Source organism: Peromyscus eremicus, chromosome 10 (genome assembly GCF_949786415.1).
Source record: "Peromyscus eremicus chromosome 10, PerEre_H2_v1, whole genome shotgun sequence".
Taxonomy (NCBI): Eukaryota; Metazoa; Chordata; class Mammalia; order Rodentia; family Cricetidae; genus Peromyscus; species Peromyscus eremicus.
The window spans coordinates 96627228-96651741 of record NC_081426.1 but is presented as its reverse complement, the minus strand read 5'-3'; the positions used below and the strand labels follow the sequence as shown (position 1 = coordinate 96651741).

The 24514-nt window shown below is 43.6% G+C and overlaps 1 protein-coding gene across 1 annotated transcript in view; it reads right to left on the bottom strand.

Annotated features, from left to right (window-relative positions):
* The window catches only part of Pde6b (phosphodiesterase 6B), a 43570-nt gene extending 20971 nt beyond the window's left edge, over window positions 1–22599 (bottom strand). Inside the window, exons 1-3 of the mRNA XM_059275350.1 lie at window positions 22132–22599; window positions 6121–6273; window positions 5549–5638 (exon numbers count right to left, since the gene is read on the bottom strand). Coding sequence (XP_059131333.1) covers window positions 5549–5638; window positions 6121–6273; window positions 22132–22599 — 711 coding nt within the window. The remainder of the gene's footprint in view (window positions 1–5548; window positions 5639–6120; window positions 6274–22131) is intronic.
* Window positions 22600–24514: the final 1915 nt, after the last annotated feature.

Below are 24514 nucleotides of genomic sequence, written 5' to 3'. Positions count from 1 at the left end.
AATAGGAGGGAAAAAAAAAAACAGAGAATCCAAAAGATGGAGCTGCACAAATGTATTCAGCTGTCCTTTGACAAGTAGGAAGAGCAATTCATGGAGAAACTGTTGTCTTTCCACAAATTATTAAAACCTGGACATCCTTATGCAAAAGTGAACCCAGACCCAGGCTTTACAGTGTTTGTCAAACTATCAAAATCCAAGACGCAAACTCCTAGAAGATGACCTGAAAGACAACCTGGGTAATTTTGGGTTTAAGGATGAGGTTTTAGGTATAACAATCTATGGAGATTACTATGATAAATTGGGGTTATTAAAATTCCAAACTTCAGTTTTGCCATATGTTTTATTAAGAGACTGAAAAGGCAAGCCACACCCAGGGAGAAAACACACTTTTTGGTAAAGGACTTATATCCAAAATATATAAGAATTAATCTTCTTTATTATTGTTGTTTGAGACATGGTATTTCTATAAAGCCCTGGCTAGATTAGAACTCACTATGCTCACTGTGAGGACAAGGCTGGTCTAGAACTCACTATGCTCACTGTGGGGACAAGGCTGGTCTGGAACTTGAAGATGATCCTCCTGAATCTGCCACTTGAATGTGAGGATTATAGGCTTTGTACCACACTGGTGTGTGTGTGTGTGTGTGTGTGTGTGTGTGTGTGTGTGTGTAATGTGTATGTATGCATATCTGTGTGTGGATATGTGCATATAAGTGCAGATGTACATGAGTGCAGGTGCCTACAGAAGCCAGAGACACTGGACTGCCTGGAAATGGAATTATAGGCAGTTGCAGACTGAACTCAGGCCATCTTAAAGAGTAGTACTCATTTTTAGCTATTGAACCATCTCTCCAGCCATATTTCTGTCTGTATACATGTATGTATGTATAAGGATATATGCATATGTAAGGATATATATGTAAGTAGATATATATGTGTGTGTATGTGTAAGGATATATATATATATATATATACATACATACATACACATTTATACATATCCTTAAAACTAAACAAGAAAGATGTAGACCAAGAGCATTTAAGTGTACCATGCACTGTAGAGGCAGGGAGAAGGTGCTGATTTATTTTTAGGATAGAAGGTAAAGGGGGTTGTACAATCTCTGTGCTCTGCTCTTTTCATAGGAATGAAGATTAACATCTTTGATAAAAAAAATCGTACATTTTGGAGGTGGGTGGTAGATTAGAGGATCCAGGACACTCTGTTGAGGGTACATACCAAGAAGATGAGAAAGATCTCTGTGGCAATGGGTCAGGACTAGAAACATCAATCAGAAATTATATCTAATTTTATACAGCTATGATTATATGTGTATATCTATTGTGTATGCACATATGGGTTAGCACACATAATCTTTCTCTGTCAGGTGAGTGGGGCCTTGGAGCAACAAAAAATACTGAGTACTCAGATCTTAGCTTCTAACAGAGCTTTCTAACACACGGATCAGGGCTTCTTGGAGAAATGATGGGTTTTAGGACTGAGGCAGGAAGCATACCAGATAAGCCTGGGAATCACACAGTGGTAAAACATGTTAAAAGTCACAGGAGCCAGCTGAAAGACCAAAGAGTAAAACAGTTTGTAAAATGTAATGAATAGAATAATACTGGATTGTAGCCTAAAGCATAAAATAAATACCCATGAGTCTAGACATAAATAAATCATTAAGTAAATTAATAAATGATGAGTACAAAAAAATTTTATAGATGCTCCACTCTGAAGGAGGCATGTGCCTCCCATTCCCAAGCATGGTATGAGCAATGACTTCCTTCAGAAAGCAAAGGATAAAAAGTCAGGTGACTTTATGGTTGAGGAAGTGACAGACGTGGTGGGATGGCTACTGTTTACTGTTTTTCTGGTAGGCCCTATGATGGAAGTACCCCATGTGATGCAGTGGAAAAGCTTTTAGCCTCTAAAGCCCAGTCACCCAAGTCTAATCACAAGAATGACATCAGAACAATCCAACACCATGAACAGTGCTAGCAAGGCTTCTCTATCAAGGTCATGGGAAACAAACAGATATGACAAACTTTCTTGAACAAGAGGGGCCTGAGAAGACGTGACAACTGAGCATACTGTGGGATTTGGGGTGGCATTCTGGGACAGAAGGAAAGAGTAAAAGCTGAGAAAATGTGAATCAAGTGTGGACTTTAACAATGTGTCAGTCAGTGCTGGTTCATTAATTGTGGTAACTTCATGACACCAATGAAAGATGTTGAAATGAAGAAACTACCTGCTGGTGAGGGCTATACAAATTTGGTTCAACTCCATAAATCTAAAACTGTTAGAAAAGAGGTTATGAAATAATATAAAGGGGGATAGTGAGATGGCTCAATGGGTAAGGATACCTGCCACCAAGCTTGTTGACCTTTGTTCGATCCCCAGAACCCACATAGTGGGAAGAGAGAATGAACTCTGGCAAGCAGTCCTCTGATCTCTATATTCATGCCATGCCCTGTGCCCACCCCCACAAATAACAAATGCAAAGCAACAATAATAACAACAAAAGGAAACAGTAAAATGGAAAATTTGAATGAACGGTCCGGAATAAGCAAAAGGATAGTGACAGAGAATTGACATTGTTATCTGGGGCTGGCTGAGGGTGGTAAGGGTGAAGGGTGACTGCAGCGGGGTGGGTTCTGCTAGAGCACACAATTTCAAATGGATACAAATAACCACACCTATGAGGGGCATAGGCTGATTCTGAGGTTCCAGGAGCCACTCAGTTTTGACTTAGTCTATCAGGAAAGTGGAGAGAGAAGAACGGCTTTCTTTAAGTGAAGATAGACCGATGTGTGTGGTAGAAGATGGCTGGGCAGCAGTTAGGGACAGCATCCACTTTCCTCAAAAGAGTAAGTGAGTGCAGGCAGGAAGTGAGCAGTACAGGACACCTGGTGTAGTGGTTTGGATAAGAATGGTCCCCATAGGCTCATAGATTTGAATGTTTAGTCACCAGGGAGAGGTACTAGTTGAAAAGGATTAGGAAGTATGGCCTTGTTAGAGAAAGTGCCTCACTGGGGGTGAGGTTTCAAAAGCCCAAGCCAGACTCAGCACGGATCTCTTCTCCTGCTACCTGCAGATCCAGATGTAGAACTCTCAGCTAATTCTCCAGCCCCATGTCTGCCTGTGTGCCTCCATGCTCCCTGTCATGATGATAATGGACAAAACCTCTGTAACTGTAGGCCAGCCCCAATTAAATGTTTTCTTTCCTAAGAGTTGTCATGGTCATGGTGTCTCTTCACGGCAATAAAACACTGACTAAGACATCTGGGATAGGGGATGGAGAGAACAGGCCTCTGTAGCTGTGTGAGAGCCATGTGGGGATGAATGTATGTGTATGTATGTATGAGTTGTATCTGAAATGCACATGGTGATGTGTATTTGATGGTGTGGAGCAGACAAGTATATAGTGCATGGTGTGTGGCTCTGTGCTGTGTGTGCTGTGGTGAATTGTGGGTGGCTTATCTCTGGGGTGTGTGCATCTGTTTTGTGTGTTGTGTTGTATATATATCACTGTTGTGGGTTGTGGGTTATGTGGTGGGTATGGAGGAGAAAGGAATACTCCTTTCTCTACTTTTTCTTCTGACAGTACAATGAAGATTGAGACCTATAAATGACCACTTACCACTGTGGTGCCTCCAACAAGCCCATTGTTCCCTCTCTTTCCTTTCCCATCAGCCCATCATCATTTCTCCTCTCTGAACTATTCTCAGGGCTCCACCTGTTTCAGCCCACATGCCCCTCCCATCCCTGAATGGTCTGGGCTTTTTGCCTCCAGTCCTGACTCCTCCAGACAGTCTACCTCACTGGTTTTGCCATCCCTACAGTCCTTTGATAGCCCAACCAGTCCTGACTCTCTGCTTTGCTGCCCTTGCCCCACTCCAGCTCTTTTGTGGTCTAGTTGAGGTTTCAGTTCCTCCTGTGACAGGCCTTATTTCCCTACCTCTCTCTTCTCTCTCAGCCTCACTCTTCTCCTCTCCCCTCGGTGTCATACCTGGGTACTTTCTGCAAAGGTCCAGCCATAATTGAAAGGACGCTGGGCCTTTTTTCTCCATGGGTTTTTGTCCTGTACCCCCATATAGACCATAAGTTTGGTAGACCAATGGATCCAGGCTCTGCCTTGAACCTGAAGTACCTGTACCAGAGATCTCTTGACAAGTGACCAGTACCACATGGCGACAAGCCATCAAGATGGTCTCAGTGGCTCCCAACCCTGGCTCTGACTCTCTTCTCTGACATTTTCACATTTCTATATTTGGTAGCCAAGGTATGGCAGCACTCACAGGCAGAACAAGAAGTTTGGAAAACACAAAGTAACTTGCCATCTAACATTTCCCCAAAGCCTTGTGTATAGCTGACTTTCCCAGATTTAGGCACAGAATGTGCTACCACTCATTCAAGATAGTTCCTTTCCTCTCCTCTCCTCTCCTCTCCTCTTCTTCCTCTTCTTCTCCCCCCTCTCCACAATTCCCTCCCTCCCTGGCCCCCTTTCTTTGAGACAAGGTCTTGCTATGTATCCCAGGCTATCCTTAAACTTGTGATTGCCCTGTGTGGTGGTTTGAATAAGAATGGCCCCCATAGGCTCATATATTTGAAAGCCTGGTCATCAGGAGTGGCACTGTTAGGAGGTGTGGCCTTGTTGGAAGAAGTATGCCACTGGGGGTGGGCTTTGAGGTTTCAGAAGCCCAAGCCAGGCCCAGTATGGCTCTCTCATCCTGCAGCCTTTGGATGCAGATGTAGAACCCTCAATTTCTCTAGTACCATGCCTACCTGCATGCTACCATGCTTTCCCTCATCATGACAATGAGCTAAAACTCTGAAACTGTAAGCAAGCCCCAGCAAAATGCTTTCCTTTATAAGAGATGCTGTGGTCATGGTGTATCTTCACAGCAATAGAACACTGATTAAGACACCCTGCCTCTGACTCATGAGCGCTAGGATACAGACATGCATTGTCACACCCAGCTCGTTTGGGATTTCTTGAAGGCTCCCACAGGCTGAGATTCAGGTAGGAGAACTTTGCCTTGAGACCTCGTCTGAACTCTTGTGCTATAGCCTATGGCACATTGATATGTGTTTCAAAACCTCAGCACACTGACCCTGTTGGACACTCAAGTTTCTATCACATGCAAAGTAAACAGATTCCAGATTCTCTGTCAGGCCCAATCCCATAAGGAGATTCTGTGCTTAGTTAATTTACAATTTACTCTGGTTCCTCGAAAGGTTTGCAGCAGTATCTGAGAAGAGTGGAGCCTGTCTGTGGTTCTGCATGAAGCTGTACCTACTAGGCCACTTATAGGAATGAGCAGAGGACCTTTCCAGTTTCTGCCTCATAATCTGACTGCCTAGGTGAGCACAGCATCCCTGCCCCTACTCAGTTTTGTATGGGCAATGACATGGATAGGAACATCTGGACCTGTTAGGACAGAATCATGCTTTGATTAGACAGCACAGTGTCTTGGCCATTTGTGAAGAGAAAACTGCTTAGAAGGGTGGAAGGCTGGGGAAGGACCAGTCAGGGCATACAGGTACCTGGCCTCTGCGTGTCTCACAGTTGTGGAGGTAGCTTAGGTGATAGATCTTCAGGTTTAATGTAGCAAAATTCAGGTACTTTGTGAAAACCTGAAAGAGCAATCATAACAGCCTTAGTCAGAAATCCAGATGTTCAAGGACATATGTACAGAAAAGAGACATACCTCAAAGATCCTGGAGGAACTGCCACATACATACTGGTAGGCTGTACTTATTACTCACGGGTGTGGACTTGCACACACAAGCTCAGTCCTGTGGGGCAGGGACATGGCTCACACAGAAAGATATGCAGAGGGACATGACTCATACACAACAAGAACAACAGCTGGAGTGTAGCTCACACACTCAGATAAACAGAAGCACCTGATTTGAAGGACATGGCTTATACATCTGGATGAGCACAGCTCACACACTCAGATTAGCAGAGGGACATGAATCAGACCAAAACTTGTCAAGGGACGTGGCTCACACAACCACATGAATAGAGACAGTGACATGCAGATGAGCAAAAGCATGCTGGGAGGTAGGACATACCCAGACACACAGAGCAAACACATTTCCTGGACACTCACATCTTCATCTTCACTTGTGAAGCATGGACCATCCAGCTTATTCACTGCCATGATCACAGCCACGACATCTTTGCCATTCATGATTGGTGTGGACAGAATGTTCCTTGTCACATAGTCGGTGAGCTCGTCAGCGAAGGAGCTGAAGTGGGGACACTGCCGCGAGAGGAGGGAGGTTATTGATGTGCTTTGCCGTCCGGCCCTCCTAGGTCTTTACACTGGGGCTAAGTTCTAGGAGGTTACAGTTTACAATGTACTACAATGTCTAGTAGCCCTACCTCTGAACTCAGGACACAGTCTCTGGGCAAAAAGAGTTCAGCCAGGTTCTAAGGTTCTTCCTAGTTCACCTCACTGCTGATTCCTAAGAAGTCTCCCAAGGTTTCCTCCCAAATAGCCCCTACAAGGTCCTCTAGCACTGTCCACTTTTGGGCAAAGTTGGTCTCTTGGATGCTCAAGTCTACCCACTGCCTACCTTCAGACTTCTAGCCCAGGTGACTGTCTCCTTCTACCTCCAGCCCCCTCCGAACCTGCTGCACATTCTTCCTGGAAAGATAACTATGATTGAATGAAGGATGGACTCTGTTGTGATTGGTGGCTTGTCACGGCACAGTATCACTAAGACATATGTGGCTGGGGAGCTGGAGTTGAGAGTTTCCTGTATCTTGGGGTCTGTCCACTCAAGCTCTGCTCCACAGACCACTATCCACCATGAGACTCTATTTGTGATATGGTGAGTTTTGCCTATTTCTGGGCTCAGGGAAGATTCAAAGAGGGCTCAGGGAGAACTCCTACATCAGGGAGAACCCCAAGATATAAGAGGAATCCTGCCTCTGGAGTTAGTTCTACCCCTGAAATGAATGGATCAAAGGAATGGATCATTTGAACTGGGCTCAAGGTACTAAGTTAGAGCCAGGCACTCCTAAGAGAAATGCCTCTGCTTTGCTCCCTGCTTTCTGGTTATTTATATGAGGCTACAGTACCCTGGCACAATGACAGAGGTGAATGAATGTCTGTGACTTTAGCCCCCCTTTAGGGTCTGTCCTGGAAAGCTAGAGCAGCTTATGTCCCTCCATTCCTCTCCAGCGGATGACGGACTACTATCAATACTTTTGACGTCTATCACCCCACTGTTGACTGTTAACAGAGATTCTCTTAGACGGACTTAGGACCATATCTTGCAGCCCTTGTGATTTGTTATAATTCTCCATAGCTTAGCCCCATGAGCAGCTTGAGAAGTTCCCTGCTGGCATTCCATTTCCTTGGTTGTAAGTTAGCCAGGCCACAGTTTTAGCTAAAGGTGTTCAGAAGGAGGCTGCTAGGAGCCTGGAGCTTGGGCGATCCTCCCAATGGGATGTAGGTGGCTGGAGCCAACTCTTCCCCCTCCTTGGAGAAGCCACTGCCACCTGGCTGCCAAGTGGCACCAAGCTGGAGGTAAATCAGCATATGAATGACAGCAGAGAAGAAAGGTGAGCAGCAAGTCCTGACAGAGGTGACATTACTGAGATTGACACTCACATCTTGTCATAGAAGATCACTAACTTTTTCTGGCTAAGTTGTAGCTACATGGCTTTGGTCATGTGGAAATGAAATGGTGAATCCTCCCAAGGAAGAAATTTGCCTGGGTACCCTTTTCTCTGAGCATATCCTGAGACATTGTATACCTGGTGATTTGGACATGCCTATCTCCTGACTAACCATTAGTGCTAGAAGCTAATCCTGATCTTCAGGTTGCTTCTAGAAGCAGTATACCAAGGCATACTGAAGTGTTTCTGCACAGAGCAAGAGATTACCTTCAGATGATATACACAGATCTTTATATTGACCCTCATATGATGCACACAGGTCCACACTTGACCTTTATATGATCCAGAGATACACATACTTGATCCTCAGATGGTTCACACAGGTCCACGTAGTTGACTCTTAGATCAGTGGTTCTCAACCTGTGGGTCATGAACCCTTTGGGGGTCAAATGACCCTCTCATAGGGGTTGCATATCAGATATCCTGCATATCAGATGTTTACATTACAATTCATAACAGTGGCAAAATTAGTTATGAAGTAGCAACGAAAATAATTTACAGTTGGGGTTGCCACAACATGAGGAGTATCAAAGGGTCACAGCATCAGGAAGGTTAGGAACCACTGACACAGGTGAAGCACACTTGACCCGCAAATGAGGCACAGAGGTCTGCCAATGTGACTCGGGATGTGCAAGGCACACAGCCCATACTAGGTGGTTGTCTTAGTCAGGCTTTCTATTGATGTGATGAAACACCATGACCAAAAGCAAGTTGGGGAGGAAAGGGTTTATTTGGCTTACGCTTCCACATTGCTGTTCATCATTGATGGAAGTCAGGACAGGAACTCAAACAGGCCAAGAACCCTGAGTCAGGAGCTGATGCAGAGGCCGTGGATGAGTCCTGTTTACTGGCTTGCTTCCCCTGGCTTGCTCAGCCTGCTTTCTTATAGAATCCAGGACCAACAGCCCAGGGATGGCATTGCCCACCATGGGCTGGGCCCTCCCCCATTGATCACTAATTGAGAAAATACCTCACAGCTGGATCTCATGGAAGCATTTCCTCAGCTGAGGTTCCTTCCTCTCTGATGACTCTGGCTTGTGTCAAGTTGACACAAAACCAGCTAGCACTGTGGTCGTCTAGTTTTGCTTTTCTTACCGGCTTTATTTCCGCCACATTTCTCCCCACATCTGAGACCTCACTTTAGCACCCATTTTATCTATACACCGTATAAGCCCCATTTTGCAAACAAAACCACAGAATAGCCTGGGATCTCCCTGGGATTTCTCTTGGTCTCGCCTCCACCAAGGAACCTCACTCTATTCATTGCTCTCCCTCTGCATTTCCTTCCCCTGCTGGGAATTAAATATGATCAAGACTGTGGTTTTAAAACACTCTCCTTGTTACTTAGCCTCTCTGGGTCTGTGGATCCTATCATAATTATCTTTCACTTTACAGCTAATGTCCACTTGTAAGTGAGTACATACCACGTTTCTGGGTTTGGGTTACCTCACTCAGGATGATTTTTCTAGTTCCATCCATTTGCCCGCAAATGTCATGATGTCATTGTGTAGCTAGAGTTTTCCTGCCTGGCCCACAGTCAGGACAAATCTCTCTCACCTGCCAGTCCCACAGCCGCTCAGACCCAACCAAGTAAACACAGAGACTTATATTGTTTACAAACTGTATGGCCGTGGCAGGCTTCTTGCTAACTGTTCTTATAGCTTAAATTAATCCATTTCCATTAATCTATACCTTGCCATGTGGCTCGTGGCTTACCGGCATCTTTACATGCTGTTTGTCATCGTGGTAGCTGACAGTGTCTCTCTGACTCAGCCTTCCACTTCCCAGCTTTATTCTCCTTCTAGTCCTGCCTATACTTCCTGCCTGGCCACTGGCCAATCAGTGATTTATTTATTGACCAATCAACAACACACTTGACATACAGATCATCCCACAGCATCATTGTTTTTAACAGTTGAGTAGTACTCTATTGTGTAATCATTTAAAAATCCTAAGAGATGGACACTAATAGTTACATATGCTTATGAGTATTGGAAAGTTTTACTTGTTATATAAAATAATGGATATTTATCACTATTAAAATAAAATATACAATATGTAAATAGTTCAAAAAATGATGTGTCTATATAATAGTTTTAGAAATATTGATGAAATATTGTTAAAATGAAATATTAAATAACATAGTAATTTACCTACTACTTACCAGTATGTGACAATTTCAAATAAAATATTGAATTGGGTAATTTCACATATTACTTGTGTGCATTCATCAAATAAAGCATGGAAATAATTTAAAATAATTAATTCAAATAAACAAACAAACAAATAAATAAAATGCTCTCAAATCCCTTTAATCTGTCATGCCCTCTTCTCTGTGGCATCTGCCTTCTTGGACTCCCTGCCTTCTTGACCAGGATCCCAGTCTTCTTAAACATGTCTCATGTTGGTTCCAGTAATACAGTCACTATCTTTATATTGATGTAACCTGCTCCAGCCTCACCAGTCTCTCAGATATCAAATATTTTTTCCCACTCAGGACACTGCTCTGGGGTCTTCACCTCATAGCCTACACCTACAGAATCCTGGTATCTTTATGAGTTTCTCATGATCCTCATAAGACAAGAATCTTAAGAAAAAAAGAAAAGAAGTGCTAGGGTCCAGGGCCAGAGGTCAGACAGAAACAGGCCTTGTCCATCATGGCAGATTTGGCTATATTTGTGTCTCTCTGAGAAGCTGGTTTTAAGTGAGGTTGGGGTACAGATACCTGGGGATATCTATGCCAAGTCTGGCTAGCATTTTCTCTTTTGATCTTCTATGAACCCACAGGTGAGACAAGAATATAGCGATCCCTGGGACAAGCCTCCTTCTAGCCTTAAGCATAAAACTCCCTCATAGCCCAATTTCTACCTTTCCTTGATTTCCATCACCCTGCCATTCATGCATGTGTTTCAGTCAGTCAGGGATGCCATGGCTTTGGTTGGGATTTCAGATGACTCTGGTAGCCCTTTAGCCCAGCCTGATCCTACACCTCCTGTAATGATAGCGCCCAAGGTCCCCATGTAGATGGTGTCCCCTTTGACCACCCACGGATGCAAATATTTTCTGTGTATGTGATGTAAATGTACATTCTGCATTGAAGATTGACATGCAGCCCTGCAGCTTCCAGCCTCCCTCCCTGTCCTCCTTGTGTCTCCAGGAGCTTCTAGAGGTTTTTGTCTGCCTTTCTTTCCACTCAACTGTCCACTTAGGGCTTCTCTGCTCCCCATGACCTCCTGCTCAGAATATTTGATAGCTTCAAAAGTGGGTAAAATTGGAAGACACTCAGGTTCCTGCAGAATCTGAGTTGAACTCTTCACTGTCAAGTTACAAATGCATATGAACCACAGAAAATGTGAGCTTCTGGGACACTTCTTGCCCAGCAGACTTCTCCAAGATCCACTTCTTCACGCTCATTGTCTGCTATTCTGCTGACCCCTAACCATCTGCAACCCTCTTTACCTCAAACATCTCTGGGTCTCCTGATGCCATAACCCAGACAGCCTAGCTCCCTTTGGTAGCTGGGAGAAATGTATAGGGTGAATAAGATTTGCATGTAGGGGAAATGCCTGTCCCTTTAAATGATTACTGCACTCCTCCAGACTATTTCAGATGAAGTCCTTCAAAGAAGGACACATAGAAAAAGGTTAAAACAGTCAAACCTTCCAGCCTTTTTCTGGGTGACCTAAAGTGAACTTTGTTCATTATCACTCTGGTACAATGCTATATTCTCCACCCCAGAGCCATTCCCATCTACCCTAAATATTTGCTGTATGAAGAGGCATGATCTTGAGCCATATCTGCTCAGGGATGTGCTGGATCTTCAGGTAGTAGAATCTTCCCAGTTAAATATACATAACATCATTCACAGAGCACTGTTGTGGAATATTTGTTTAACTATGTAAAGATGTGTTACATTTGTTTACATGTAAAGATGTGTTCCTGTTTTACCTTGCCTGCCTAAGACACCTGATTGGTCTAATAAAAAGCTGAATGGCCAATAGCAAGGAAGGAGGTATACGCTGGACTTCTGGGAAGGGAGAATAAGTAAGAGGAGCAATTTAGGCTTGGAGGAGAAAGAAAAGAGACACGAGGGAGATGCCAGACAGACAGACACAGAGGAAGCAGGAAAGTAGAATGAAAGAAAGGTTAAAAAAAAAAAGCCCCGAGGCAAAACATAGATGAATAGAAACAGGTTAAACTAAGTTAAAAGAGCTAGTAGGACAAGTCTAAGCTAAGGCCAAACATTCATAATTAATAATAAGTCTCCATGTCTTTATTTGGGAGCTGGTTGGCAGCTCAAAGAAAACACCGACTACAGAGCACTTCCTTCCAGAGACACTGTCTTAGTAGTGATTCCCATGCTCTCCTTGTTTTCCATGAACACTAAGCTTCTCTGCACTCTTGCAGTGCTGGGGACAGAGCCCAAGGCTTTTTGCAAGTGCTCCATCACTGAATTACAATGCCACGCCCCCTTACTCTTTCATCTTTTTGGACATGGATCTATCATGTCCAGATACATTTCAACCTCACCATGTCTTGTACTCAGAGCTGAGTCCTGGTCTGACTCTGTGGCCGAATAGAGCCCCCTAGTGAGAAGCTACTACAGGGAAGGGACAGGGGTATATAATGTCCTGGGTCAAGCCTGAGGGTACTTTCTGTGACATTTAGGAGGGTGATAAGTAGGAGAAGGGGTGAGACTAAGTGCACAGAATCAGGGGCTCTCATCTCTTTGGTAAGGATGAGGGGAGAAATCTCTGGAGACCCTAACCCTCAGTCTGATTTCTGCTCTGAGGCTCTTACTGTACCGTGGCTCAGTATTGTCCTTCCCTGAGCCTTTCAGAGCTTTCTACTCCATTGTCCTGGCTATAAGGGTATGTTGTTTCTCCCTGGCCAGTCAGGTACCAGTGCAGCTCTGTAGCACTCAACAACTCACTGACTCACCCACTCACTCACCTACCTACTCATCCATTCACTCACTTCATCCATTCACTCATCCATCTACCCACTCACCCACTTATTCACCCCTCACCCATTGACCTACATTCATTTACTCACCGAGCCTCACAAACACTCTTCTATTTGTTTGCTGTGGAGGCCACTGGTGCTAGCAAAAACTGACCTGAAACTCACTGTTTAGAACAGAGTAGTCTTTAACACAAAGAAATCTGCACGCTCTGCCTCCAATGTGCTGGGATTAAAGATGTGTGCCACCACGCCCAACATCAACCAGCAATTCTTTATCAGCTCTAGTTCACTGATCTGCTTTTGGGGTTGTCATTTCTGAGTGAGGACTCCTCATGGAACCTGTGCTTGGTCACTTGCAGCTTAAGTTTAACTCCACCCAATCAAGACCAAAAAAGTACATAACCCGATAGTACCAAGATTTACAGATAAATGTGACCAAAGGGCACAATGTTACCTCATTTAGCAACCCTCACAGCTCCCAACTAAAGAAAGACTTTGGATTTTATTTTTCTCTGTGTGATTATGTAGTGTAGTGTGTGTGTGTGTGTGTGTGTGTGTGTGTGTGTGTGTGTGTGTGTGGTGAACCTGAGATTTTTCTACATTAGATTTATAAGAGCTGAATTTTTAATTGGCTTAGAGATAAATGGATGCTCATAAGTTGAGTACACCTAAGCTTGCTAAAAATATGTTAATCCAAAAGCTTTTTCATTCACATGATTTAAATAAATCTTTGATAAGTAAGTTGACTTAAATTTGTTGGTAAAACAAAAATTAAGTCTTCAGAGTGGTCAGTGTATGATTTCATCTGGGTTTGCTACTTTGTGTAGGTTTGACACAGAAGGAAGCCTTAACTATGAAGGTATCTGTCTGTATAGTTCTTTGATAAACAAGGCTAATATAATATCATTGGCTTAATTAAAACTAACATATCTTCTGTTGTCAACATTAAGTACACTACAGACCTGACTTTTTCTCTGTTAGATGTTTAAGATCACAAGATGTGAAATTGTGACCTAAGAATATGTACACACAATATGCAAGTGTGTCCATTGCTCTTGAGTGCCAAAGCATAGCAAATTCTTAGGGCATTTCTTTGACAGAGAGATAACTTAAGATGACACACCGAAACAGAGGAGGTGTGGATATGAGGGAGAAGAAAGGTGGGGTGGGGGGACAAACTGAGAGGCTTGAAAGGAGGGGAAACTTCGGTTGGGATGTATTGAAAACAAAACAAAACAAAAAGACAAAAAGAATAAAAAAGATGACCCTTACACTAGACTGATATCTCAGTTGCCATAAACAATCTAAACTTACTAGCTAAAAATAAGTAAATAAGGTGAAAGTAAATAAGTAGTTCATTTTGGACTTTCAATGTAATTTCAAAATTACACCATGGTATATGGAATTTATTGACACTCATACAATGTCCAAGTCATTTCTGAATAACTTAAAATACTGATACATCAATTGCCGTATAAAGAAACATGTTTCTGGACATTCTAAAATATTTCCTTGGCTGGTGGGATGGCTCATTGAGTAAAGGTGCTTGCTAACAAGCCTGACCACCCACACAATGAGACTGATTCCCACAAGTTGTTCTTCACCATTTGCATGTGTGAACATGCATTCACGTGTACGTGCAGGCACACAATAAGTGTTTTTAAAAGTCTCATGAAGAATGAGTACATGGTAGACAGCTAAAATTGTTTATTTCATAGGTTAGCTCTTTAGTTCAGTAGAAATTAAAGTGAGTAAGAGTAAAAAGAAAAACCTTGGTTAAATGTAGTTCTATATGCAAAAGGTACCAGAGGAAAAGAGGTTTTGTATGAGAAAGAATTCAGTATCAGAACTAAAGGCTAAAGTAGTCCACAGGTTTCTAAAGGACAAATCTCACAAACAAACTTTGTGTCATCAGGTGAGTTGTCATTAAAACATTGATAAGTTTCTCTAAAACAGAACATTGATATAAAACCAGAGTCTAATCCACAATGTTAAAACAAACAAACAAAAACAAAATTTCTGGAAGTATTGATCCAATTGGTACAAATTTTCAAGAAGTTTTCATTTTCAGTTCTGAATTGTTTCCTGAAATTTTCAACTATTTCTGTGCAGGACTCTATTGGGGGTAGGGACAGAGGAGGTGGGGTGGAGGAACTGGGAGGAGAGAAGGGGGGAGCTGCGACTGGGATGCTAAATTAATAAATTAATTGAAATAAATAAATAAAAAAGAAAAATAATTCCCAACAATTACAATGTTAATAGATTTAACTAAAACAAAACAAAATTTCAATCATTTTCTACCTGCAGCTTTTCCTGAGCTGAAGTTTCTGTTTAAGTTCTTAACTCACATGGAGACTCACTCTCAACTTTTCACGCAGCTCTGTTGATTCCCCCCACCCGCCCCAACTCTGACTCTGCTACTGTAGCTGGATGCTAAAAATGTTTGTTTTAAAGGTCCAGAATGACAGTTTTTCTTTGGGTCTTTCCCTAATATGTTTGAACCCAGAATAACCAGATAATTCCACCACGTCCCTGTTCAAGGCATTGATCTTGATTTGCATGCTCTGCATCATGATGTACACACACACTGCACAAATATAGTTTGTATATGTTCCTTCAACATCTAACACTTTCCTCACACATCTTCCAGGCTGTTTTTAATAGCATCCCTTCAAGATGTATCCACTTCATAGGATCTTTCTGTCTTTTCATAACTTCTCTAGGAACTAGAAGTCCTATATTTCGTGAAGACAATTTTTTTTTGTGTGTGTGTGTTGTACCTTTATTGAGTTTTCTATTACACAGGAAAACAGCTTTTAACAAAGTATGTTTTGGTTTTGAGACAGGGTTTCTCTGTGTAGCCCTGGCTGTCATCACTTTGTAGACCAGGCTGGCCTCGAACTCAGAGATTCTCTTGCCTCTGCCGCTCGAGTGCTGGCATTAAAGGTGTCTTATTTTATGTCTTATTAGCTCTTAGATATTTTTCTAGATTTAAGAAAACTGCTTAAGCTTTCTATATCTTACAGCAATTTGACAAAACACAATTTTGTAAGCAATGGTGGAAGCATTTCCTTTTTTCCTTACTTGGGTCCTCTAAGATTTAAGAAGAATCTGTGGTTATTTTTATTTCTTCTGGGCCCATAGTTGTTTTGCAGAGGATCAGTAAGTAATAAGTGTTCTCATAGAAGTTGCCTTCAAATTAAGTGACACATTTTAAATTGTGCACAGGATTCTGTCTTTGAGGGCCCTACCTCTATAATTAACAAGTTAAAGTAGAAGGCCTAGGGACCAGGGGACTAGGGAATACAGTTATGTCTAGTTTCTGCTTCTGTGTGGCTTCCTTGCTTCAGCGTTCCTTAGATTATTACATAAGAAATCACTTTTCTAATTGTATTTGTGTAAGTCAATTTTTTAAAAAATTATTCTTCTCTCATATATTACATTCTGAACAAAGTTTCCCCTCCCTCCTCTCCTCCCAGTCTCCTCCCTGACACCTCCCCTCTCCACCAGATCTATTCTTCCTCCATTTCCTTCAGAAAAGGGAAGGCCTCCCAGGGATATCAACCAAACACCGCATATCAAGTTATAATAAGACTAGGCGCATCCCCTCGTACTAAGGCTGGATGAGGCAAATTTGATAAACTCACATAACAAGTTTTTTTGAAAAAAATATGAGTGCAACTAGAAGAATTGCATCTAAGGAAAAATGAAATCTGTTACCATATTATAACTGTTTACTGCCTTCTATTTTGTTAATCTGTAGATTGGACTGGACTCTAAATTCTTTTTGTTTTCTCTAATGTCTTGATACAGTTTTCAATTATTAAGGTCAACAATTACTCTTTTCTAAAGCTCTATGAGCTAGATCTGGACAACTTGATATAAATTTTAAATATAGATAGTCTTTAAAACGGTCTCATGGTACAGACAAAGGCAGAAATGACAAAAGAGAATGAAAAACTATAGTCAGAATAAGACCGTATCCTAAGACTCTGTCCCTTTAAGTTTTCCTTGCTCGTAAGAAGGATGTTGATATTGTTAGAATTATACAGCCAATAGACAGTAACACAGAACTGACAGAATCTGAGCCAAGAAACCTTTTTGTCCACCCAGTGTGTAACTTTGGCAACTTCACCAAGACAAGTTTTTACTCAAAATTACACAAATGGACTTTTAAAATGATACCTTTTTAATTATGGGATTCATTTTAATTAAGTGGTAAATTTGCTCTAGACCAGCTCTTGGTTGGATGAGGAAAAGTCTGTGTTATTGCCAAGACTATGCACTGTTTCTGGGTTTCTCCTCTGGTGAACTAAGACCCAGTTACAAAAAACAAGGGAGAGGCTGACTTATCATAGCAAGTCCCACCAACTCCTCTGTGGTCATCTGACTGGTTTAGTTGGTAACCTTTAAACTTAGATTTGCATAATATGATGCTTAACAACATTCTTCTATACTCATAGATCTGTGCCTTGCTCAGCCATTATAAGAGAAGCCTCCTCCTGCAGTAGATGGGAACAAACACAGAGACCCATAGACAGACAATATGAAGAGATGGAGAGACCTTGGAACACTATGCTCTAAAAGGGACATCTCCATCAAATTCCTCCCCTCAGGGATCAGGAAACTCTGTGGAAGAAGAGGTGAAAAATGTGTAAGAGCCAGAGAGGATGGAGACACCAAGGAATCAAGGCCTTCTAGACATAACGAGGCTGGCACACATGTGAACCCACAGACTGTGCCAGCATGCATAGGGCCTGCATGGGTCTGCTCCAGACAGATGGAGTCTTAGAGCTAAAAGAACAGGTGGACACATGCCCCCATCTCTAACCCAAAAGAGAAGCTATCTTCAATTGATAGCCACTTGCAAATGAAAAATTAGTTTTAGTTTTCTCCAAGAAAGTTTTCTGACTGGGGGAACAAACCATTCTTAAGGGTAGGCCCCATGCCCAGCAGTAGATGGACAACAGAAAATAAACTCAACAGCATCTCCGGAGGTTCTTTGCTTCATAATGTTGTCAGGATATTTTTTTAAATCTTACAGGCCCTTTGCATGCACACACACACACACACACACACACACACATAAATATATATATATATATATATTATGACTTCCAGTTTTGTGTTTTTATGGGATTCCTGTGTGTGCAAATGTATGTGTCTTGGCATCTATATGCATTTCTTGTTTTTTTTTCCTCTTTGACTCTTTTTCTTGTTTGATTATTTTGTCCTATCCCTATTTGTTTTATTAAAAAATGCCACCAGGCGGTGGTGGCACATGCCTTTAATCTCAGTACTCGGGAGGCAGAGCCAGGCGGATCTCTGTGAGTTCAAGGCCGGTCTACAAAGCGAGTTCCAGGAAAGGCGCAAAGCTACACAGAGAAACCCTGTCTCAAAAACAAAACAAAACAAAACAAAATGCCAGGTGGTGGTGGTGCATGCCTTTAATCCTAGTACTTAGGAGGCAGAGGCAGTTTGATGCCAGCCTAGTCTACAGAGTGAGTTCCAGGACAGCCAAGGCTACACAGAGAAACCCTGTCTTGAGAAACCATGAATAAGTGAATAAGTAAGTAAATAAATAAAATAAAATAGATAAACCTTTCTCCATAAAATAACATGAAAACTGAGATTATTGTGTTATTGTTAACAATCCTTTGTATTGCTACTTTTTAAATTGTACCTGCTATTTGTTACGTGTGGATAGAAGTTCATATCCTAACAAAATGACAATTGTCCCAGTGCCTTGAGATGATAGCCAGTACCTGATGAGAAGGAGCTTAGTGACAAAATGCAGGGGACCAGCCCTGAGAACTTTACCCTCTGGCTTCCTGATAGCCAAATATGACTGAGTCTTGACACTAATTTCTAGCTGTTCATCTTTTTTCCTCAACAGCCAAGCAACTCACCCAGCCAATCAGTACAGGACCCTCTCAGCATCACTGATACAATGTGAGTTGCGTGTTAGTTGATCAGCAATGATTTTGAAGAATGTTCTTGATCAAAGGGAGAATATAAAAATTAATGATGAAAGGATTAAATAATTCTTGTCAGATCCAAGAAATAATTGGACTCAGGAGGTAATGAAAGGACATGGGGATACTCATGCTTCTTCTCTGAGGTAAACACTTTCTTCAGGACTTTCCAAAGACCCCGGGGATATTTCTTCTGTCATGTTTTCCATTCCCAATGTATGCATAGTTTTCTATAGCAAAGTTTATCCCTTTTTTTGAGATAGGGTATTACTATATTACCCTGGTTAGGCTGGAACCAAACTGGCTTCTAATTCAAAGAGATCCACCTGTCTCTGCCTCCACAGTTCTGGGATTAAAGGCATGCACCACCACACCTACCCAAAGTTTATCTCTAATAGTCCTTAAGATCGAAACAATTCATTTAAGACACACTGAACAGAATCCTGTCCAGCATGGGTACCTCTACCAGTGAGCTGATGCCAACTCTTGCCTCTGATCCCTAAGACCAATGAACTTTGTATGGAGCAGCTTCTGATTTTTCTCTCTTTTGTATTTGAGATCTACCCCCATCTTAACTTCCTTGAATACATTAATAGTGTACCGGGACATATGGATTCCCATTGCAATGATTTGCTATTGTCAAATAAATATAATTATTCTTTGGTGAATCTCTGTCCACTTGTATTTTGGATTGACATCATGTGTGCCGTCCTGGCCTTCTTCCTGCTAACAGACTTCTCCAGAAGATAGTTAGGCAGGGCAGCTGATCATGCTGTTTTGTTGGATTCTGACATTTTGAGGGGAAGACAGTGAACCCATCCTCTACCCTCTGGGTTTTATGGGCTCTTGGGTGTGTGGTTTTGGAGTATGAGACCTTATTCAGTTCTAAACTGAATAAGGTTACCAGAAAGACTGTAATGAACCTGAGACCTAGCAGAATATCTATCATTCAGGTTTTTAGCCTGGGGGCAGCTGTTACACTCAGATGCAGTTATAGGGTCCGGTGGCAGATAGAGTCCCAGGCCATGGATTCAGGTTCTCTACTCAGAGGTAGATTCCCCTCAGGATAGATATGTGAGCAGAGCCTCAAGCAGACTTTTTTCTCCACAGAGCCACATCCTAGGATGTGCTTCTAGTTAGAAGCAGGCAGGAAGATGAGGCTTCAGAGATAAACATCACATCAGAACCATAGCAGTCCGATACCCTCAATGCCAAGAACATGGACACTCATGGCTCAGAGGGCCAGTTTCCCATACTTGCTAACCCTTGCTCTAGGCAGTTTACCTGTGCTCTGTTTTATGATCTTGTTCTACCTGCGTTCATGGTCTGCCTGTGCTCATGGTATAGCTGCACCAATGAAGTAGTCGCATTTATAGTACACCTGTGCTCGTGGTCTGCCTGTGCTCACGGCCTTCTTGTACTGGTGATATACCTTGCTCATGATCCTTAGGTGCTCAAGATATTCCTGTACTCATGGTATACCTGTACTCAGATTTTAACTGTGCTCATGGTTTAGATGTGTTCAGTATCTACCTATAGTCAGGGTCTATTTATGCTTAGTAGCAGTCTGGTTTAACCATTTCAACCATGTGGTGAAGTAGACGTTTCACCAGTAAAATTGGAGACAAGTGTTTTCAGGTGTAGTGAGTACCTATGTGCAACTAAAATTTTGCATCAGCCCTGTGTTGTTGTTCTGTGTTCCATACTCTAGACAACACTACCACAAAGGTCCACCATGTGGCTTACCACTTGCAAAGAGGGCACTGAATGTGTCAGAGAGACCCTGTGCTGTCTGTCTCAGTGTTTTTTGCTGAAAACTAGTATGTGAATCCAGAATCCCATCCTTAGCAATGAAGAGTGTCCTGATGCAGCTAATGGAAATCTGGATTTTGCTAACGTTGACTACTATTTCTTTTCCTCCAGTCCAGGATCAATACAAACTAGCCCAACCTGCAGTTTACAGAATCATCTTACGAGAAGGCATGGTGTCCCTGCCACCAAGGATGTATCTTTAGGCCACAAACTTGACTAGAAACACTGGAGAGGGGCTTTAGAGGATGGGTAGGCACAGGTATAGGATTTAGGACGGCCCTGCAACTTGAACTGACCCTCAGAGCAACACCATTACTCTGGTGTGGATGGGGGCAGTTGGAAGTCCAGTCCCAGAGTCAGGGATATGTGGAGGCAATGATTTGAGGGTTGTCTGAAGGTAGGTGGGATGAAGGAAGGAGGAGGAAGAATGGGAATGAATGAAAGAAGGAAGGAGGAAAGGAGGCAAGAGGAGGGAAAGATGAGAAAATGAGGAAGGATGGTTAGATCATGAGCACTAGAATATTAATGTCCTGTCCCAGTCTCCCCTATATACCAAATTTCTTGCTTTGTTGGTAATTTATGCTCCATTTGGCTCATGGATGACCCATTTCTTAAAAAGGAAGCCAAGTGAAGGCCAAGTTAATCCTGCAGATTCAGGTCGCTGGGTGGCTGCCTGTTTATAACAGATGAGGATAAGAGGATTGCAACACCCTCCTGCCCAGCCTTCTTACTTGGCCAGGAGTGAGGGTAGTGACTGCCCTGGAGGATCTATCTAGGAGGGGACCTTCTCCTGCTCTGGGATTCCAAACTAGATGTGGTTGACCTATGCAGCAGGTGCTGAGGTTTCCTGGGTCCCTTGGGACTAGGCAGGGAGAAGGAGACTCTTCCCCAACCCTTCTGTGGAGCTCCTTAGTTCCTGGAACTCACTTTTGACCCTTCTCGGGCCCCTCCCTAGCTGTTGTCAAGCCAGTATCTAGTGAGTACCTCACTCAGCATGTCCAGACACACAGTGCTTCCAGCAGCTTCCATGGAGTCTGTTAATAAGTCCATTTCCATTCCGGCCCCTCTCTTGTCACTCCATCCCCACCCTTTCCTGGATCCCAGATTCTCTGCCTCCAGGACCAGTGTGGTCCCTCCCTTTGTGGGTAAAGCTGCCTCTGCCATGACTGGTGTTTGGGGCTGCTGGTTTCTATACCAGCCCTAGCCTGACCCCTTCAGAGCCCTGTGCAGACAACTATAGTCACTCAGGGAAGACTCTTCACCCCTGATGATCACTGAAATTACCCTAGGTTCTCACTGTGCTTACCATGTATAAAAGAGACCTGACCTTGGACCCCAGATACAGAACCCTTGGTAAGGCCAGAGGCTGAGTCTGAAAATCTTTCACAAGAACGTCTCTTAAATAGTATTTCTGTGACAATTATGCAGCTGTATGAATGTCATAGGGAAAAAGAGGGACCCTTTAAAGCTCCCTTTGAGCCCCCCCCCCCCCGCTTTCTTTTTACTGGAAATGTGAAAGACTAGGTCCTGGAAGGGGAAGACAGGAGGCTAGGCACTATGACCAGATCGGGTAGGCAAGGGTGAGCTGCAAGAACCTTGGCCCTGGACCTGAGGTCCTTGTGAAATCTCTGGATGCCGAGGCAGAGCAAACCTCTGCACCCTGGCTGGAGGACACCCACCTCTGACACATCCTGCACGTTCACCATCTTCTTGGTCTGAGCCACATGGCCCACAATCCCAATGTCCAGTGGGAATACGATCTCAGAGTCAGGGGGCACCAGGCAGTCCTCCAGGAGGCTATCTGGCTGCACGCTGAAGAGCCGTGTGGCCAGTTCCGCTATGCCATTGCGCTGGCGGTACATGAAGAGGCTGCAGCGGTCGGCATGCAGGATGGTGCAGAGGCGCCGCAGGACCTTGAAGACCACACGTTCCATATTGACACTCTCTTGCATGTCCTGTACCAGTTCAAACAGTGCTGCACTCTCTTCCACCTGGCACAGCTCTCGCAGGCTGCCACAGTCCGCCAGCCAACCATCTTCGCAGGCCCCTGCCACATTTTCAGGGCTCAGCTTCTTCCCAAAGTATTGGTGGGCAAAAGTGGGGTTCCCATCTAAGAAGGTGCGTACCTGTTCCTCACTGAGGCTCATGGTGCCCCTGCTGTTGTGCCCAGGGCTTTCACCACTCCCAGGTACACATGGATCTGCAAACACTGTTGTCAGCAAAGTCTTTCTTAGTGATGATTAGGGAGCCCAGGGGAGAGCGCTGACTCATACCACAGAAGCAGCCTGTCCTCTCTCTTCTCAGTTCAGCAGTCTCAGTTCCCCTGCAAAAACTGGATATTTAGAATTGGTGTTTTGGGTAAAGCTAGGGGGGCTTCCTGTCTGTTGCAGGAATTATGGGCAGTTAAGGAAGGGCAAGTCACTTATGGGGAAACAGGCCCTGAGATCACATCCCAAACTAGATAATTCCACAAACACAGGCTATGACCCTCTTTGCTTGGGAAGCTGCTGAAGGATTTGGGTTGGTCCAACAGGAAGTCCCTGGTCCTCCTGAGCTCAGGTACCCTGGGAGGGTGGTGAGCAATGGCCTTCCAGAACTGCAGTTGACTTCTGAGGCGCAGAGTGCAAGGAGGGATCCATGCCTGGAAGAAAGATAGCTGCAGGGATTTTAGCGCAGACTGTCCCTAGAATCCTTGGTTAGAAGTTGCTCCTCATGTCCCTCCTTGGTCTTTACCTGCTATGGAAGACACAGCTTTGGAGTGGAGTCACTCTGCAGCCATATGGCTATCATTCAAGCTGAACAGCTGCCTACTGTAAACTCAGGACTTTCCTTTTTGATGTCACCAGTGAACAGGACCCTGGGCCCACATGGCCCTCTCTAGAAACTCTGTCTTCATTCTGGACTAGCTCTTCCCTGGCCTCAGGCTTCATAAAGTTTACATGACAGTTGAATTACATAGAGTGTTGTTTCTTTTTTTTTTTTTTTTGGTTTTTCCAGACAGGGTTTCTCTGTGTAGCTTTGCGCCTTTTCCTGGAACTCACTTGGTAGTCCAGGCTGGCCTCGAACTCACAGAGATCCGCCTGGCTTTGCTTCCCGAGTGCTGGGATTAAAGGCGTGCGCCACCACCGCCCGGCCTTACATAGAGTGTTGTGTAGAAACTTACTTTTCAGGCATGTTTATTTGTGTTGCTAGATTCTTGTCCTGTATCCATCTACAGTTGCACTGTGAGCACTGTTTTACAGACCTGCAAACCTGTGTGTCCATCCAGGGTGAGTGCATCCAGATGTCAGTAGGTGTTAGCTTCTGTGGTAGTCATGATGTGATGATAAAAAGTGTGGCTCAGAAGCTCAATTCTGGCTGTCCCGATGCTCTGCTGCAGGCCAGCTCCATGCACTAAGCACTAAGAATATTGCAGGGGCTGTGAGTACATTATATAGGTGTGGATGCCTGAGCACGAGAACATGAGTACATTACATAGGTGTGCATGCCTGAACATGAGAACATATGAGTGCTGATGGATAGAGGGAAGCCTAAGGACATAGAACTCTGTCCATTGTATGAGCTGGCCTATAGCACCCAACCTAACCTCAAAAATGAGAATAAAGGATGCATTAATTAGAAGGATTTGTGGGCCTTATTCCAGGTGAAACCAGAAATCAAACCATGGACCTCTAGGGACTACCCAGGAGTTTCTTCATTTTGCCTCTTCCATGGATCACTATACTTCCCACCAGGGTATAGGGTTTGCATATAATTTTGACTTTTCTGCATTGGCTGACAAGGTGTGTGCTTGGTGTACACATGCTTAATGATTTCTCGGCATAAAACTCTGGCTTTGTGCTGGCACCTGCAGTTTCCAAGGCAGGAGAGGTTGACTAACTGCACAGCTGTGTGTATACACTGGGCTTAGCTGAGTGTAACAGGGACTGTACCCACAAATTCTTGCCTCTGCTGAGTCATGTATAGCATCCTTTCAGGAATCTGCTTGGAGATCTCTCAATCCTGACTGGGGACGCAGGGGAAACACTTTGGGAGAGGGGCAGGTATGTGGGCAAACACTGA